The sequence below is a fragment of the Dipodomys ordii genome, unplaced genomic scaffold (assembly GCF_000151885.1).
Source record: "Dipodomys ordii isolate 6190 unplaced genomic scaffold, Dord_2.0 Scaffold55, whole genome shotgun sequence".
Lineage (NCBI taxonomy): Eukaryota > Metazoa > Chordata > Mammalia > Rodentia > Heteromyidae > Dipodomys > Dipodomys ordii.
This window is the reverse complement of record NW_012267271.1, coordinates 4,581,806-4,601,126: the sequence shown is the minus strand read 5'-3', so window position 1 is coordinate 4,601,126 and position 19,321 is coordinate 4,581,806. Positions and strand designations below refer to the sequence as shown.

The 19,321-nt window shown below is 46.0% G+C and overlaps 1 protein-coding gene across 1 annotated transcript in view; it reads left to right on the top strand.

Annotated features, from left to right (window-relative positions):
* Trub2 (TruB pseudouridine (psi) synthase family member 2) overlaps positions 1 to 2,478 on the top strand; it is an 11,549-nt gene extending 9,071 nt beyond the window's left edge. Inside the window, exon 8 of the mRNA XM_013021333.1 lies at positions 1,852 to 2,478. Coding sequence (XP_012876787.1) covers positions 1,852 to 2,180 — 329 coding nt within the window. The 3' untranslated portion in view covers positions 2,181 to 2,478. The remainder of the gene's footprint in view (positions 1 to 1,851) is intronic.
* The last annotated feature ends 16,843 nt before the right edge of the window (positions 2,479 to 19,321 follow it).

Below are 19,321 nucleotides of genomic sequence, written 5' to 3'. Positions count from 1 at the left end.
GGCTTTTTTCTTTTTGCTTATGTGGGGTTGAGGAATTGAACCCAGGGCCTCGAGCATGCAAGGCAAGCGCTCTACCACTGAGCCACCTTCCCAGCCCCATAAGTCACTCATTTTTAAAACTACTTGATTTTTTTTGGGGGGGGTGGTCGGTCGTGGGGCTTGAACTCTGGGCTTGGGCGCTGTCCCTCAGCTCTTCAGCTCAAGGCTAGGGCTCTACCACTTAAGCCACAGCACCACTTCTTATTTTTAAAACTAATTTGTGCTGGTCCTGGGGCTTGATTTAGGGTCTGAGTGCTATCCCTTAGTTTTTTTTGTTTTAGTTACTTGTCTATTTACTTACTATTCAAAGCTAGTTTTGGTGGTAAATTAGAGATAAGATTCTCATGGTCTTTCATGCCTGGACTGGCTTTGAACCTGATCTTGAGTAGCTAGGATTACAGGCGTGAACCACTGGTATCTGGCTGGATTCCTTTTCTTTTCTTTTCTCTTTTCTCTTTCTTTGCTCTTTTTGCTAGTCCTGAGGTTTGCCTGGGCACTGTCCTAGAGCTCCTTTTTCTCAAGGCTAGCACTACCACTTGAGGCACAGGGCCACGTCCTGCTTTTTCTGTGATTAAATGAAGCTAGAGTCTCACAGACTTTCCTGCCTGGGCTAGCAATGAAGCTAGAGTCTCACAGACTTTCCTGCCTTGGCTAGCTTTGAACCATGAACCTCAGATCTTAGCCTCCCGAGGGGCTAAACATGAGCCATCAGCACCTGGCTGCACTCCTTTTCTTTTTCTTTTCGGTTCCGGTCGTGGGGCTTGAACTCTGGGCCTGGGCGCTGTCCCTCAGCTCTTCAGCTAAAGGCTAGCGGTCTATACCACTTGAGCCATAGCGCCACTTCTGGCTTTTTTTCTTTTTGCTTATATGGTGCTGAGGAATCGAACCCAGGGCCTCAGGCATGAAAGGCAAGCGCTCTACCACTGAGCCAACTTTCCAGCTCTGCACTCCTTTTCTTGAGAGCTAACCAAGATTCCTGGTGCTAGGCACCATGCCTAGATTAGGCTTTCACTTTTTTTTTTTGGTCTGTTGTGGGACTTGAACTCTGGGCTTGGGCTCTGTCCCTGCGCTCTTCAGCTCAAGGCCTGCGCTCTACCGCTTGAGCCACAGTACCACTTCCGGTTTTTCAGTGGTTTATTGGAGATAAGAGTCTCACGGACTTGCCTGCCTGGGCTGGCTTTGAACCATGATCCTCAGATCTCAGTGTCCTGAGTAGCTAGGATTACAGGCATAAGCCACTGGCGCCCGGCTAAGCTTTCACTTTTTGTCAGTTGTGGGGCTTGCACTCTGGGCTTGGCCTGGGCGCTGTCCCTCAGCTCTTCAGCTCAAGGTGAGTGCTCTACCACATGAGCCACAGCGCCACTTCCGTTTTTTCTGGTGGTTTATTGGAGGTAAGAGTCTCAATGGACTTTCTGCCTGGGCTGGCTTTGAACTGCAATTCTCATATCTTAGCCTTCTGAGTAGCTTGGATTATATGTGTGAGCCACCAGCATCCGGCTCACTATTCATTTTATATTTGAGCATACCAAGTCTAAGCTCAGGGTATCTCAAACTCAAACCTGCCTATAGATCATCTGGGGCTTTTTTTAAAAGGCTACTCCTGACTCAGGAAGTGGGAGCCAGGCCAGGTTCTGCATGTCTGACACAAACTTGTGCCCCACAGGGTAGACCCTCAAGGTGCACCTTCCACAGCAAAACTTGAAAAGCTCAGTATTTCACCAAGGTCGTTAGGCCTCTGGGAGTGTGTGTCCAGCTCAGCTGGTCTCCGGATACTGTTTCTGATTCATGTCCATCATTGTGTGTCCCTGCCAGAGGTGCAGTGTATGCATGAGACACAGCAGCAGCTGCGAAAGCTAGTGCACGAAATTGGCCTTGAGCTGAAGACCACGGCTGTGTGCATGCAAGTGCGGCGCACGCGGGATGGCTTCTTCACCCTGGACGATGCTCTCCTGAGGACCCAGTGGAACTTACAGAGCATCCAAGATGCCATCAGAGCTGCAGCTCCTCGGGTGGCAGAACAGCTAGAGAAGAACTTAAGGCCAAGGTTTAATAACCAGCAACTCTCCAGTTCTGACCATCCTGGGGATGACTCTAAGAGCCCAGGCTCCACCTTGAGACTAGAGAGCTATTCAGGCCACTGAAAGCCAGGCATGTGGCTCAAGTGGTATAGTGCCAACTGTGAGAAAATGAAAAGAAAGAATAAATGAGTGAAAAGCCAAGCAGCTGGTACAGCAGTGGGCATATGAAGAGAAAGGCTCAGTGCTTGTAAGCCACAACTGATGACTGAATGCAAAGTGACAGTAAGAGAAGCTATTCTGTGTAAGGCACAGAACTGTGAGGCTGAGCCAGGCATGGTTGTACATACCTGTAATACAGCTTCTCGGGATGCTGAGATTTAGAGGATTGTGGTTCAAAGCCAGTCTGGGCAGTCCAGCAAAAAACGTGGACTAGAGGTATGGTTCAAGTGGTAGAGAGCCTGCGGTGAGCAAAAAAGCTGAGTGAGACCATAAGGCTTTGAGTACAAGCCTCATTACTGGAGAACAAAAGAAAAGAGATCAAACAACTGGGTGTGTGGCTCAGTGGTAGGAATGCTTGTCTAGCGAGCACAAGCATAAACTCCAGTACGTAAAAAAAAAGCACATAAACAAACAAATGAAAAGTAAGAGGTCTTTACTTGTCTTTCTAGAATGGGGGAATTAATTCAAAGTTAATATCCAGGGGGGCTGGGAAGGTGGGTGGCAGAGTGCTAGCCTTGAGCTGAAGAGCTGAGGGACAGCACCCAGGCCCAGAGTTCAGGCCCCATGACCGAACCCAAAAAAAAAAAAAAGTTAATATCCAGGCCAAGCACTGGTGGCTCAAGCCTGTAACCCTAGGTACTCAGGAGGCTGAGATCTGAGGATCGTGGTTCAAAGCCAGCCTGGGCAGAAAAGTCCATGAGACTTAGCTCCAACAAACTACTTAGAAAAAGCTGGAAGTGGCACTGTGGGCCAAATAGAGCACTAGCTTTGAGCAAAAAGAAGCTCAGGGACAGTACCCAAGCCCTGAGTTCAAGCCCCAGGACCAACACACACACAAACACAAAAGTGTTTGTAAGCCCAGGCTGAGCCGCAGTGGCTCATGCCTGTAAACTACTTGTGGGGCTGAGACTAGTTGGGGATGAGGAAGGAATTGGGCTCTGTAGTGTTGGAAGAATATGATGCTGTGGCTTGGTAGTATGGATTAGAATTGAATACTCCTGTTGGGTGCTTGTGGTTCATACTAGATACTTAGTAGGCTGATATCTGGAGGATCTAAGTTCAAGGCCAACTGGGGAGAAAAGTTCACTACACTGTTTCTGAAATAGCAAAATGTTGAACTGGAGCAAGGTTCAAGTAATAGAGCACTAGCTGTATGCAAAAAATCCACGCAAGTGCTCAAAGCACTGAGTTCAAGCCCTGGTTTTGGGGGAAAAAAGTTAAAGAATCAGAATTTAATACGCCTGCCCTGTAATTCGTAAGTCAGCAGTGTCATTTTGGGACTGTCTTCCAGCCTGGTTAGAGACAGTCACCGCCTACAGCTGTTCGTGGTTGCCTTGTCATGGCCAGAAGTGTAGAGAATGCGACTGCTTAATAAATATATAAGGCACAAAAAGCGTTTTGGGTTTTGTTTTTTTTTACTTAAGCATTTTTTTTGCCAGTTTTATTTCTGTAGTCTTCAGACACCTTTGTCCATCTATACTTTTTTTTCTCTTTATCTTTAAGCTTGTATTAATTTATTTCCCCCTTGAGTTAGATAGGGAAAATGGGTCTTTTGTCTTCCCTTTCTTCCTTCTTCCTTCTCCCCCAGAGAAAGAGGCACTGGAGAATGTGTGTGTGTGTGAATTTTTTTCCCTATTTTTTTGTTTTTGTTTTTTGGTCGGTAGTGGGGCTTGAACTCTAGGCTTGGGCGCTGTCCCTGTGCTCTTCAGCTCAAGGCGAGAGCTCTACCGCTTGAGCCACAGTGCCATTTCTGGTTTTCTAGTGGTTTATTGGAGATAAGAGTCTCACGGTCTTTCCTGTCCAGGCTGGCTTTGAACCGTGATCCTCAGCTCTCAGCCTCCTGAGTAGCTGCCAGCCAATTAACTACCAGAAAACTGGAAGTGTCACTGTAGCTCAAGTGGTAGAGTGCTAGGCTTGAGCTGAAGAGCTCAGGGATAACGCCCAGGCCCAGAGAAGCCCCACGACGAACCCCCCCCCAAAAAAAAAACAAACAAAAAACTATCCAACTTGTGGGCTAACAGAAGAGGGAAACTGGGTGAGAGCAAAGGAAGGGGTGTCATTGCCCCAAAAGAAATATACTCATTACCTGACTTATGAAACTGTAACATCACCTCAATAATAGCGATTTTTAAAAAGTAACTGGACATGGAGCTGTGGCATAAGTGGTAGAGTACCTGCCCCCTGGGTTCAAGCCCCAAGACCAGCACACACATACAAACACACACACCCCTACAGCATAAAAGCTGGGAATGTGGCTCAAGTCATAGAATACATGCCTAGCAAGCATTAAACCCTGATTTCGAACTCTATACTTCCTACCTGAGAAAATGTTAATCTCTTCTAGAAACTCATAAACTTTCTAGATCAATATCTAGATGAACACCTGTGGACTTTGGCCTGCCAAATTAACACATCAGTTTACTCATTGAAATTTATGGTTGTTTTTTTTTTTGTCCTGGTGCTTGAACTTTGCACTTGGGTGTTGTCCCTGAGCTCAGCTCAAGGCTATATCACTCTACCACTTGAGCCATAGCACCACTTCGGGTTGTCGGGTGGTTAATGGGAGATAAAAGTCTCATAGGGGGCTTGTAATCCTAGCTACTCAGGAGGCTGATATCAGAGGATCTTGGAAGCCAGTCCAAACAGGAAAGTCTGTGAGACTTATTTCCAATTAACCACCAAAAAAGCCTGAAGTGGAGCTGTAGCTCTAGTGGTAATGCACTAGCCTTGAGCAAAAAAAGCTAAGGGACATTACTCAGACCCTGAGTTCAAGCTCCTAGGACCAGCACCACAAGAAAGGAAGTAAGGAAGGTGGCTCAATGGTAGAATGCTTGGTTGCCCTGAGTTGGATTCCTCAGTTACCACATAAGCAAAAAGCCGGAAGTGGTGCTGTGGCTCAAGTGGTAGAGTGCTAGCTGAAATGCTGAGGGACAGTGCCCAGGCCCAGAGTTCAGGCCCCATGACTGAACCCTCCTGGCCGCCCCCCCCAAAAAAAAAAAAGAAGAAAGGAAGTAAGGTGGGTGGGAAGAAAGAGGGAAACAGAAAAAGACAGGTGAGGGGCCAGAGCCAGGAAGTACAGAACAAAGGACTACTGATTGGTAAAGAAGTCATGTTGTAGGTGGAGCCTCCCGGTCTGGTCTTTGGCTTGGTCACCTGTGAATTAGAATCAGCGGGTGGATCTTTATATCCGGTGGGCCCATGTTGAATATTCTCAGCATGAGGCCTGGGACACCTCCCTCAGCCTGACTGGAAAGCCAGGAGTGTGGCTGGAGGCCACTCTAGGCCTCAGAGCCACTGACTAGATTTATTCCTTTAGAAGGTCTGACTCTGCATCTCTTGTGTGCTCCTGACACCAGTAACTTTCAGAAGAAAGCGCCCAACCCATTTTCCTGGAAGATTGGACCAATGCTGGTTTTGTCCATTGTCCTCAGAAAGGCAGGGCCTGGACTGATTTGGCTGTCAGCAGACAAGGTGACCAGAGGAGAGTATAATGACACCATTATTAACAAAGCATCATCAACAAAGGGCTTCTAACAAGTGTTAGGTTCTTTGAATGCATTGTGGTAATTACTTATGGTATAACAACCTTGATTTTGCCTCCAGTATCTATGTTCCAGGGTAAACCTGAGTCACCTACTCCCAGGCTGAATTGATGAGCAAATGTCCTTTTACCTCTGCTCTTCATCTTTCCTACGTTAAGACCTCCTTATCTTTTTTTTTTGTCGGTCGTGGGGCTTAAACTCTGGGCCTGGGCGCTGTCCTTCAGCTCTTTAGCTCAAGGCGAGCGCTCTACCACTTGAGCTACAGCGCCCCTTCCGGTTTTCTGGTGGTTTACTGCAGATAGGAGTCTCACAGTCTCTCCTGCCCGGGCTGGCTTTGAACCGTGATCCTCAGATCTCAGCCTCCTGAGTAGCTAGGATTACAGGCGTGAGCCACCAGCGCCCGTTAAAACCTCCTTATCTTGACCCTGGCCTACCCCAGGCCCAACCCCACACTGCCCTGAGTGTGTCCTTGGCCAGAGTTGGCTGTGGAGGCCTTGGAATCAGGGATGGTATGCACATTCAGTCCACACTGTGACCTTGATAGACAGGAAGCATATAGAATATTTGTTGCTGAGCACAGAAAATCAAGAATAAAATCTACTCTTACAAATTTTCTTACCTTGTTTTTGGTGTGCAGATCTAGACAAGAGTGTGCAATTACCACAATCAGGCTACAGGCCAGGTCTGTTACCACCAAAAGTTTCTCATGCTGCCCTTTGGCCGTCAGCCTCACCCTTACTCTCAGACCCTGCTTGGCTTTCTGTTCTTTTAATGGAGCTTTTTCCAGAGGTCATATAGGGGAAATGTACCATATGTGAACTTGTTTTTGTTGTTGTTGGTGATGGTAGGGCTTGAAGTTGGCCTGGGCACTGTCCCTTAGCTCTTCAGTTCAAGGTGAGTGTACCACTTTTGGTTTTGTGGTGGTTTATTGGAGATAAGAGTCTCATGGACTTTCCTGCCCCGGCTGGCTTTGAACCATGATCCTCAGATGTCAGCCTTCTGAGTAGCTAGGATTACAAATGTGAGCTACCAGCACCTGGCTCCATATGTGAACTTTAAAAAATATTTTTTGTGATGGTCTTGGGCCTTGAACTCCAGGCCTGGGTGCTGTCCTTAAGATTGTATTGTTCAAGGCTAATGTTCTACCACTTGAGCCACATCTCTACTTCTGTTTTTTGGTGGGTAATTCAAGATAAAGAGTCTCATGGACTTTCTTGCTGGGTCTGACTTTGTTTTTTGTTTGTTTTTTTCAGTGAGTCACTTCCTTTTTATTAAAAAATAAATTGACTCATAATCACTCTCACTTACTTGAACATCTAAATCTCTTTTTTTATTGTGATTGAGTACATAATTTCCCAAATTTCACAGTATTGTGGAATAATGATGCTCATTTAAAGTCACAAACTCATTCTAACTTTCCTGGAGTAAATTGTCTATCACAGTCTATAACATATAACGGTATACACATATACACCATATATGTGATCAGCAGCATGGAGATATTTAGTAGTGGTTCGACCAGATGAGTGGAAGTTCTTTGTTTCTTAAGTCCTGTTAATTTTGTCATATCACCTAACATTTTGGATTTAACATCCACTTAACAGGGAGACCATGTACTGTTTGTCTCTTTGCTCTTGGCTTACCTTGCTCAACATGATTTCTTCTAGCTCCATCCATTTCCTTGCAAATGCCATTATTTTCTGACTTTGGACTGAAATACTGAGATCTCAGCTCTCTGAGTAGCTAAGCTTACAGATATGTGCCACTAGCATCCTGTTTTTATTTTTTTGGTGGTTGTTCATAGAGCTTGAGCTCTGGGCCTGAATGCTGTCCCTCAGCTCTTCAGCTCAAGGTGAGCGCTCTATCACTTGAGCCACTACACCACTTCCAGTTTTCTGAGTGGTTTATTGGAGATAAGAGTCTCACGGACTTTCCTGCCTGGGCTGGCTTTGAACCGTGATCATCAGATCTCAGCCTCCTAAGTAGCTAGGATTACAGGCATGAACCACTGGTGCCCAGCTTTGTATGTTAACTTTTGGTTTCATATACCTGAGATTCCACCACACTGGGTGTAGGGATAGTCCACTGTTTGGATATACTACTATTTGTTCATTCATTTACTAGCTGAGGGATTTTTCAGCAAATTTGAATGGTCTTAAACAAAGCTAGAGAGCTTTAAAAAAAAAAAAACAAATACTGTAAGGCAGGGTGCCAGTGGCTCATGCCTGTAATCCTAGCTACTCAGGAGGCTGAGATCTGAGGATCACAGTTCAAAGCCAGCCCAGGCAGGAAAGTCCGTGAGACTCTTTATCTCCAATAAACCACTCAGAAAACTGGAAGTGGTGCAGTGGCTCAAGTGGTAGACCGCTAGCCTTGAGCTAAAGAGTTGAGGGACAGCACCCAGGCCCAGAGTTCAGGCCCCATGACTGACAACAAACGACATTGTATCATACACACACAAACACACATGTAAATTGTTATTATAAAGGTGATATACAGAGAAGTTACAGTTACATAGTAAGGTAATGAGTACATTTCTTTTTGAACAATGTCACCCAAGAGCTTTTTTTGTTGATGTAGTTCTGGTACTTTGGTTTGGGTGCTGTCCCTTAGCTTTTCCATTCAAAGCTGGGGTTCTACAATTTGAGCCACAGCTCCACTTTTGGCTGGTTAGTTGAAGATAAGAATCTCAGCTAGGGCTGGAAAGGTGGTTAAGTGGCAGAGTGCTTGCCTTGCATTCTTGAGGCCCTGGTTCAATTCCTCAGCACCATATAAGCAGAAAAAGCCGGAAGTGGTGCTGAGACTCAAGTGGTAGAGTACTAGCCTTGAGCTGAAGAGGTGAGGGACAGCACCCAGACCCAGAGTTCATGCCCCACAACCGACAAAAAAGGAAAAAGAAAAAGAATCTCATGTATTTTCCTGCCCAGGCTGGCTGCTAACAGTAATTCTCACAGCTCTGCCTCCTAAGTAGTTAAGATTATAGCCATGAGCCACTAGTGCCAAAAAAAAAAAAGAAGTTCTGACACCTGCTAAAACACAGATGAACCCTGAGAACTTGATGCTAATAGAATAACCCAGTAACTCAGTGCCCAAAGGAGAAAAACTAGGAATCTGCTTACACTTACAGAAAGAGTCAAAGTCATAAAGACAAAGTAGGAGGAAGAATTTCTTTGGTATGGGAGTAGGGGGAGGATGACAACATGGATGGTGTGATGTCTGTACAACAATATGCATGTGCTTAGTGCTACCCAGATATGCACGTTAAAAAGACTAAGATAGCCGGGTGCTTGTAATCCTAGCTACTCAGGAGGTTGAGATCTGAGGATCGTGGTTCAAAGCCAGCCCAGGCAGGAAAGTCCATGAGACTCTCCAATAAACTACTAGAAAACCGGAAGTGTCGCTGTGGCTCAAGTGGTAGAGCGTTCACCTTGAGCTGAAGAGTGCAAGGTAGCACCCAGCCCCAGAGTTCAAGCCCCATGACGGACCAAAAAAAAAAGAGAGACTAAAATGGTCCATGTACTGTGTGCACTTTCCTGCATGTGTGAGCACACACACAAGCACACACAATCAGAACAACAAAGTACTAAAACATTATTGTATTTCTCTGCCTCCTTTAAAGTAAAATGCCTGGAAAAAGATGTCTCTATCACTGTTCTCAATTTTCTCCCCAAGCTCCCTTGATCCAATTATTACTTGCCACAGCTCTCTAGAAACTGCTCTGATAAAGGTCAAAGCTGACTCCGTGTTGAATCCCTTCACCTCTCTGAATACATCAGTCACAATCTCTCCCAGAGGACACTTGTCTTCTGGAAGCACCTTCTCAGCCAAAGCAGGTTCAGTGACCCCTCTTCTTTGCTCTGACCCTGGCCCCTTCTCTGCTCCCACCCATTGCCCTGGTGACGTCAGCCCTACGTTGCCAGTGATAGTTCAGTGATATTGACAGATTATAGGATCATGTCCACATTTATACCTCTAGTCTGACCTCTACCTCTGGCTTAGTTATTTCTGGAGTGGCATGCTGGGCCCTGGACACCCAGGACGTCTTGAGGCCCTTGCCTCACAGCTCCTCCCTTCCAGTTGCCATAATTACTCCATTGCACTCTGCCTTCAATACTGGTGTCTCCAGAAAGTGACCATTTTGGACTCATCACCTGCTTCTACCACAACCCTACCTGGGTCCCAGACATCAGAAAGAACTTCATTGACCAGAATTGGTTGACATCTCTTTGTACAAATAAAGATAACTTTAAAAAAATGTTTTGTCACTTTTTTGTTGTTGTTGGTTGTGGGTCTTGAATTCTGGGCCTGGGCACCGTCCATCCCTCAGCTCTTCAGCTTAAGGAGAATGTTCTACCACTTGAGCCACAGCACCACTTTTGACTTTTAGATGATTAATTGGTGATGGTTACACAGACATTCCTGCTCCAGGCTGGCTTCAAACTCTAATCCTCAGATCTCAGTTTGAGTAGCTAGGCGTACAGGTGTGAGCCACTGGCACTTGGCTACATCTTTGTTTACCCTGTTGAATCACACAAGCTTCTTCTAGTTCCTCATACACTTCCCTACAGGCTTTTGCAACTTGCAGATTACTGCCTAGAGTCCTGCTCCCTGTAGTCAGAAGGCCCTGCTTTACCTCTTGCTCTGTTCAAGATTCCCTGTGTGTGTGTGTGTAAGGCTTGAACTCTGGGCCTAAGTGCTGTCCCTCAGCTCTTCAGCTAAAGGCTAGTGCTCTACCACTTGAGCCACAGTGCCACTTCTGGTTTTTCTGGTGGCACGGACTTTTCCTGCCCTGGCTGGCTTTGAATTGCGATCCTCAGATCTCAGCCCCCTGAATAGCTAGGATTACAGGTATGAGCCCCTGGTGCCCCGTTTAAGATCCCTCCTTTTTTTGTCTGTCATGGGGCTTGAACTCTGGGCCTGGGTGCTGTCCCTCAGCTCTTCAGCTCAAGGCTAGTGCTCTACCACTTGAGCCACAGTGCCACTTGTTCTTGTTTTTTCTGAGTGGTTTATTGGAGATAAGAGTCTCACGGACTTTCCTGCCCAGGCTAGCTTTGAACCATGATCCTCAGATCTCAGCCTGAGTAGTTAGGATTACAGGCGTGAGCCACCGGCACCCAGCTAAGATTCCCTTATTTTTGTCTTCCTTTTTCTTTCCTCTTTCTTCCTTCCTTCCCTCCCTCCACCTTTTCTTCCTCCCCCCTCTCCCTCATTTAATATACATTTGGGAGAGTTGGGGTGTCCCAGATTTTATTAGCTTCTGATCTCATTTTCCCTGGTTTCTTTTTCTCTCTCCCTCTCTTCTCCCTTCCTTTTCTTTTTTGCAGAGGTGAGGATTGAACTCAAGGCTTTGCACTTGCCAGGCACGTGCTCTTCTGCTAAGCTAAATCCCCAAACCCTTCCCTGGTTGGCACATGTCCTTGTTTGAACAAGGTTGTGGGGCTTGAACTTAGGGCCTGGGCACTGTCCCTGCGCTCTTTTTGCTCAAGGCTTGAGCTACAGATCCATGGGGAGTTTTCTGTCCAGGCTGGCTTCAAACTGTGATCCTTCAGAGCTTAGCATCCTGAGTAGTCAGGATTACAGGCATGAGCCACTAGCGCTCCCAAGATTCATTTCTCAAAAATTTGCTTTATTATTCATATCTTTTCATCCATTAAAGCAGAGGCCTTTGTTTTGTTCAGTATTTCATCTCTGGATCTTAGGGCTTGAAAAACTTGAATAAGGAAATGGGTGAGTAAATGAACACGTACACCTGAATGCCCTGTAGCTGTATAGCAAGCGTCACGCTCTCCCCAGCCCATTCCACAGCTCCTCTCACTCCTTCCCCATCTTCTTTTCACACTAAGGCGCTGCCAGGCTGGCTCAATAAGGTCCCACTTTAGAGGCCTCCGGGCCTGGAATGTACTTAGGACACACCAAGTGTCAGCATCCTGACACCAGGCTGATATTTAGCAGCTTCTGTGTAGTAATTATGTCAGGTCCATAAAGAGGGGTCTTTGTGAAGTGTGCACCGCATTATCTGTCCTGAGGTCTGGTGAAGTGAAGCCCAGGCTCCTGTGTCTAGGTATATATGACATGGCCCTGAGCCTTCTCTGGCTACAGACTAAAAAAAAAACTAGCCAGGCATATTCATTAATGCTTGTAATTACAACATTTGCACAATGGTAAATTCACCCAGCACAAATCTGCCTCAAAAAACCCCCAAAAATCCAAATCAAACCAACAAACGACAAAAAAACATCCCGTCCATGGATGTTATCAACACCTGAGTTTCCATTGCAATCTCCATCAGTCCTGACTCACCCATCTTTCAAGACTTCTCCCAGAGATGGCTGGATAACAGGAGTGATGTTAGTCACACCAAAGGAGCCATACCTGGCTGAGACTTCAGATGAGGATGTGGGGGTGGCAGTCTCTGACTAAGAGAGACAAACACTATGGCTAGGTAAGTCAGGGGGTGATTAGAGGGGTGGAACCACCCTCGGTCCTAACTAAACTTAATCTAACACCTTGGGGGCTGCAAAGCAGGCTGAGGTCAGAGTGACCCCCTGCTCCAAACACATCCATGGGGTCCCCACCTCTATAATGTCCGTGCTGAGCCATAGATCAAAATAGAAAAACAGGTTCAGCTCCTCCTCAGCAAACCAGCTGGGCAGGTTTGTTGGTGTCAGGGAGACCAGGTGGAAGTCACCTCCAGGGATTGAGTGAAGCCAAGTAACCTGGGAGAGGGATGAGAGTCAGCAACGCTGCTCTTAGGGTCAGGGAGCTTCACAGGTTGTGTTTGAAGGCAGGCTGGATTGTGGCAGAACTTGACAGGACATTAAATATAGCAAGACTATATGGTAGTTTTATTTTTATTTTCTTGAGCAATGTCCATATTGATTTCCATAATGGCTGCATGAATGTACATTCCCTTGTCCATACTCACCAATATTTGTTGTTTTCTTCATGACTGCCATTCTGACTGGAGCGAGATGGAATCTCAGTGTGTTTTCATTTGCCTTCCCTTATGGCTACAGCTCTTAAGAATTTCATATACTTTTTGGCAGCACTGGGATTTGAAGTCAGGGCCTCAAACTTGCTTGGGTGGCAGCTAGCTCTTCTGCTCAAGGCTAGCACTCTACTGATTTGAGCCACAGCTCCATTTGTAGGTTTTTTTTTTTTTTTTTTGGTGGCTAACTGGAGATCACACCATCTCAAAGACTTTCCTGCCTGGACTGGCTTCAAACCTTGATTCTCAGATCTCAGCTTCTTGAGTTAAGCTAGGATTACAGGCATGAGCCACCAGCAACCATCTCAGCAGACATTATTTTAAATTAATTAAAAACAATAGCAACAGCTGGGTGCCAGTGGCTCACACCTGTAATCCTAGCTACTCAGGAGGCTGAGATCTGAGGAGTTTGGTGTAAAGCCAGCTCAGGTAGGGAAGTCTGAAAGACTCTTATCTCCAATAAACCACCAGAAAACTGGAAGTGGTGTTGTGGCTCAAGGGGTAGAGCTCTAGCCTTGAGCTAAAGAGCTGAGGGACAGCACCCAGGCCCAGACTTCAAGACCCACAACCGACCAAAAAACCCCAAAAAACAAAAATCAAAAACCTTTCAGGGCTGTTATCAACACTTGTGTTATTATTACCTTGAGCCTTTGTTCAGCTTTTTCCACTCATGGCATGCACTTTTCCACTTGAGCCATACCTCCAGTCCAGCTTTTTCTGCTAGTATTTTTGTAAACAGTTTCTCTCAGACTTTTCTGCTCTGGCTCTCTCTGAACTGTTATCCTTAGATCTCAGCCTCCTGAGTAGCCAGGATTACAAGAGTAGTCCCCAGAAGGTCAGCTTAACCTTTTTTTCCTTTCTTTTTTTCCCCCCTTCCTTCCTTCCTTCCTCTCTCTGTTGGTTGTGGGGCTTGAACTCTGGGTTTGGGTGTTGTCCATCAGCTCTTTAGCCCAAGGTGAGCACTCTACCACTTGAGCCACAGCACCACTTCCAGCTTTCTTGTGGTTTGTTAGAGATAAGAGTCTCACAGGTATTCCTGCCCTGGCTGGCTTTGAACTGCGATCCTCAGATCTCAGCCTCTTGAGTAGCTAGGATTACAGGAGTGAGCCACCAGCACCCAGCAGCTTATCCTTTTTCTTAATCCATGATCTTGAGGGAGAGTCAAGAGAAGCTGGCTGCTGGTGGCGGTGGCTCAAGCCTGTAATCCTAGCTGACTGCCATGGGGCAGACAGGACTGTCCATGACATTATTCAACCAGCTCTGGGGCAGTCTTGCTACTCAATGGACCTCTGACCTTGAACAAGTGCTCTTCTTGAGCCTTGATTGGGAAATGGGGTGCTACTTATATCTTACTCCACTCTGCTATTAGGGGGTGGTCAATGAGATGTTGCAGGTGAGGTGCTCCGAGCTAGCTGACTCACACCATTTCATAAATGCTGGTGACTGCACTGATCTCTCCTTATCTAGTATAGTCTTTGTCTTATAACTGGTTTGAGTGTATGACTATCACCTTTCACTTTTATCATAGACCCTGTTTACCTGATACGGAACTTAGTGCTTTTCTCATAATTTCTCCAGGGCTGACTTCCTTCCTCCATCACAGAAGGGCACTGTGTCCTTAGCCTGGCTTTTGTTTCTTTTCTCTCTCACTGAAGTGTACCTTCTTCTTGCCTGGTCTACACACCAAGTTCTAGGCTAGTATGGACTACTTGGTAAGACCCTGTCTCAAAATACAAAAACAAAACCACACATACTTGAGGGGGAAAAAAGAAGAAATGACCATTTTAGCTCCCAGGGTGGGAGTAAAGGCAGTATTGTATTTGTAGATGCTGTGTGGTTTGTTTTTTTGACTCTTTAAATTTTGAGATTGAGCCTATGTTACTCTGGCTGGTCTTGATCTCCTGAGCTCAAGGATCTTCCTGTTGGGACTGTAAGTCATGTGCCACCATGCTCAGCTTGGATTTTTTTTATTTGTTTATTGTTATTTAAAGGTTATATACAGAGGTTGGATAAACAGTTTACACTGGATGCAATCAAACTACACAGTATCAGCCAGCCTTTGTGTTCAAGCACTATTGGGGCCACCTTGAGCAATCCATATCACAATGTAGCTTTTTTTTTTTTTTGTCGGTCATGGGGCTTGAACTCTGGGCCTGGGTGCTGTCTCTCAGCTCAAGGCGAGCGCTCTACCACTTGAGCTACAGCGCCACTTCTGGTTTTCTAGTAGTTTATTGGAGATAAGAGTCTCACGGGCTTTTCTGCCTGGGCTGGCTTTGAACTGCGATCCTCAGATCTCAGCCTCCTGAATAGCTAGGATTACAGGTATGAGCCACCAGCGCCCCACACAATGTAGCTTCTTATTGCCCGTCACTAGTGGCTTCAAATTCAGGAATAACAGCTGCCAGAAAGACCCCTTCTTCTATGTGGAGTGTCGTGAGGATCTGGCCTGTAGCCACTGGCCTTGAAGCACCTTAGCCATATTCTCAGTTGCTGTCCTGGCCATTGAGCACGAGTGGACACTGCCCTCTTGAGGCTGGTGCCTCTCACGACACCTGGGAGAGCCCATGTAGTATTGGAGAAGTAGATACCAGTGATGCTTTTCTTCCCAGACCCTCCTTGGGTACTTAAAATTGTTTTCATCTACACCAAATAACCAAGTAGACCAGGCCTGCAAATCACATTTTCCAACCAGACTAAATCCCTCTCTGTCTTAGGCAAAGTTCTCTGTCTCTGGGCCTTTACATATGCTGATTCTCCACTTGAATAATTCTCTCACATTTTAACCTGCCTGATTCTACTACATAGGCATCAATATTTCTTTCTTCCCCAGATCTGACAGTGTCTCAGATTTCTCAGATATTGCTCAAACATGCTCCTCTGACATTCTTTGTGTGTCTGTGTGTATGCCAGTCCTGGGGCTTGAACTCAGGGCCTGGGCACTAACCCTATGGTTTTGAGCTCAAGGCTGGAAATTTATCATTTGAACCACAGCTCCACTTCTGGCTTTTCTGGTGGTTAATTGAAGATAAGAATATCAGGAAATTTTTTGCCCAGACTCACTTTGAACAGTGATCCTCAGATCTCAGCCTCCTGAGTAGCTAGGATTACAGGTGTGAGCCACTGGCACCCAGGCCCATGATAGTCTTCTACCAACCTGTATTGTTTATTGCTTCTTAGCTCCTATTGGCAGGCTGGCACTGTGTGGCAGAGATATAGAGATCATAGGTCTTAGCATCTGATGCTCAGACACTTCTTTTTGTACAGGCACAGGCTAGGCAAGCCCAATCTCCGCACAGAGGGAGTGAGGCTTCTTCTGTGGTCATCTATTCTGAAGCCTGCCTGCTCTCCTTCAAGGTAGAAAGATGTGGCTTAGCTGGGCTCCGGTGGCTCACACCTATAATCCTAGCTACTCAGGAGGCTGAGATCTGAGGATCACAGTTCAAAGCCAGTCCGGGAAGGAAAGTCCATGACACTCTTATCTCCAATAAACCACTAGGAAACTAGAAGTGGCGCTGTGGCTCAGCAGTAGAGCACTCACCTTGAACTGAAGAGTGCAGGGACAGCAACCAGGCCTAGAGTTCAAGCCCCATGACTGACCAAAAAAAACCCAAAAAACAAAAAAATGTGGCTTAGGTCACTGAGAGGGCACTGAGGCCTTAGGTGAGGTGGCATTAAAACCTTGAATCTTAGAAGTATATCTCAGCTCTGATTCTATCTCATTTCATCACCAGCTCTTAATCAAGATTGAAGTGCACAGGTCCAGGACCACCACATGAATGAATACTGAATGTATGAGTTGTGATTTGACATGAATCTGACAAAGTCTTACTCAGTGTACCCAGTCTGCTAGGAGAGTCCAGTGTGAGCAGGTGGGATTGGAAGTTAGATGGTTCTGGCTCTGCCAACAGATTCACTGAGACTTTGACAGGTTGCTTCCTCTCCTCCACCCCTCCCTCTCAAGATCTGAGACCAGGGCTCATACTCAGTACCTGCCGATTTTACTCATTGGCTAGTGCTCTACCAACTAAGCCAAGCCTCCAACCTTGCTCCCCTTCTTTTGAGTCTTAAGTTTCATCATATGTAAAATGTGCACAGTAAAAACCTATTTGGTTTGTGGGAATACCGGTTGACACTCTATTGCATAACATTAATAAATGGCAGCTGGGCAGTGGTGGCTCTAGCTACTCAGAAGGCTGAGATATGAGAATTGCAGTTCGAAGCCAGCCCAGGCAGGAAACACTCTTACCTACAATTAACCACTCAAAAACTAGAAGTGGTACTGTGGCTCAACTGGTAGAATGTTAGTCTTGAGCACAGAGAGGCTTATGGGCAGCACCTAGGCCCTGAGTTCAAACCCCACAACAGACCAAAAAAAAAAAGGAAAGAAATGGCATACCTAGGTTTGGAATGTGGATTAGTGGTAGAGTTTGATTCCTCAGTACCACATAAAAAAATAAAAAATTAGGAAAAAAAAAAAAAGCCAGGCACTGGAGCTTAAATCTGTAATTCTAGCTACTAAGGAGGCTGAGATCTGAGGATCAAGATTCAGCTTGAAGCCAGTCCAGGCAGAAAAGTCCATGAGACTCTTATTTCACTGTCTATGGCTTAAGTTTTTTTGCTTTTGTGTCTGTCATGGGGCTTGAACTCTGGGCTTGGGTGCTGTCCCTACGCTCTTCAGCTTAAGGTGAGCGCTCTACCACTTGAGCCACAGTGCCACTTCCGGTTTTCTAGTAGTTTATTGGAGATAAGAGTCTCACGAACTTTCCTGCCCGGGCTGGCTCTGAACCTCGATCCTCAGATCTCAGCCTTCTGAGTAGCTAGGATTACAGGCGTGAGCCACCAGCTTCTGGCTCTATGGCTTAAGTTTTAGAGTACTAGCCTTGAGCACAAAGAGGCTCAGGGACAATTCCCAGGCCCTGAGTTTAAGCCCAAGAACCAGAAAAAAAAAAAAAAAAAGAAAGAAAAGAAATGGCACATCAGGCACCATGGCTCATGGCTGTAATCCTAGCTACTCAGGAGGCTGAGATCCGAGGATTGAGTTTCACTGTTTGATGCCAGTCCAGGCAGGCAAGTCTGTGAGTCTCTTATCTTCAATTAACTACCAAAAACCTGCAAGTGGAGCTGTGGCAAGTGGCTGTTAGCCTTAACTGAAAAAGCTACGGGACATTACCCAGGCCCTGTGTTTAAGCCCACACAAAATTACATATGGTAAAACTGCTAATTCAATATATAGTTCTGAGACTAACACATTGTAGATTCTTGTTATGACACAATAATTGCACCAAATTCTTTGTATTATATTCATGTTATGTTTTATTTTTGTTTATGTGGTATCAAGGAATTGAACCCAGGGCTTCATGCACATGAGGCAAGCATTTTACCAGTAAGCCACATTCCTAGTCCTTACCTTTTCCCTACACGGTCAGTAGACATGGTGGTCATTGATTGCTGAAAGTATTGTTTTTTGTTTCTGTGCAACTCCAGGGCCTGGGTGCTGTCTCTAAACTTTTGTGCTCCAGGCTAGTGTGCAAGCATTATCTCGATCAATCACCCTGTAGGTAGGTCTTTGCTTGTGTTTGTTGTAGCTAGGCTTTGACTATCCTTCAATGGCCGTGTCCTTTTGTGTTTTTCAAATACGATCTGGTACTTTTGCCCAGGGTGGCCTTGGACAGTGATCCTACAGCATCCAGAGCAAGTGGGATTATATAAGCATACCACCATATCAAACTTGAGATAGGGTCTTGCTAGCTTTTTGTTTGGGCTAGGCTGGAACCACTATCCTCCTCAATCTCTGCATCCCAATTGGCTGGGATTACACGGTGAGCCTCTGGGCCAGGCTGTCTTTTATCTTAATTACATGCCCAATTTCTTTCATGAGATCAATCTTTTCCAAACCTTTTACAGGTTTCTCAGATCCTTTATGATACTTTTCAATTTTTCCCTATATTGCCTTCTTCACATTCTAGCATAATCAAGCCAATCGCATTTAGGACAATTTTCTTTTTTTTTTGGGTCCAGTGGTGGGGCCTGAACTCTGGGCCTGGGCACTGTCCCTCAGCTCTTCAGCTCAAGGCTAGCGCTCTACCACTTGAGCCACAGCGCCACTTCCGGCTTTTTTCTTTTTGCTTATGTGGTGTTGAGGAATCGAACCCAGGGCCTCAGGCATGCAAGGCAAGGGCTCTACCACTGAGCCACCTTCCCAGCCCATCATTTAGGACAATTAAAAAAAAATTTTTTTACAATACAGAAAAAATTTTGGCTGGGCGCTGGTGGCTCACGCCTGTAACCCTAGCTACTCAGCAGGCTGAGATGTGAGAATCAGGGTTTAAAGGCAGCCAGGGAAGGAAAATCCATGAGAGTCCATGAGTTCAAGCTCCAGGACTGACAAAAAGGGGGAAAAAAAGTTTTGTTATATGGCCGCACGCTGGTGGCTCACGCCTGTAATCCTAGCTACTCAGGAGGCTGAGATCTGAGGATCGAGGTTCAAAGCCAGCCCGGGCAGGAGAGACCGTGAG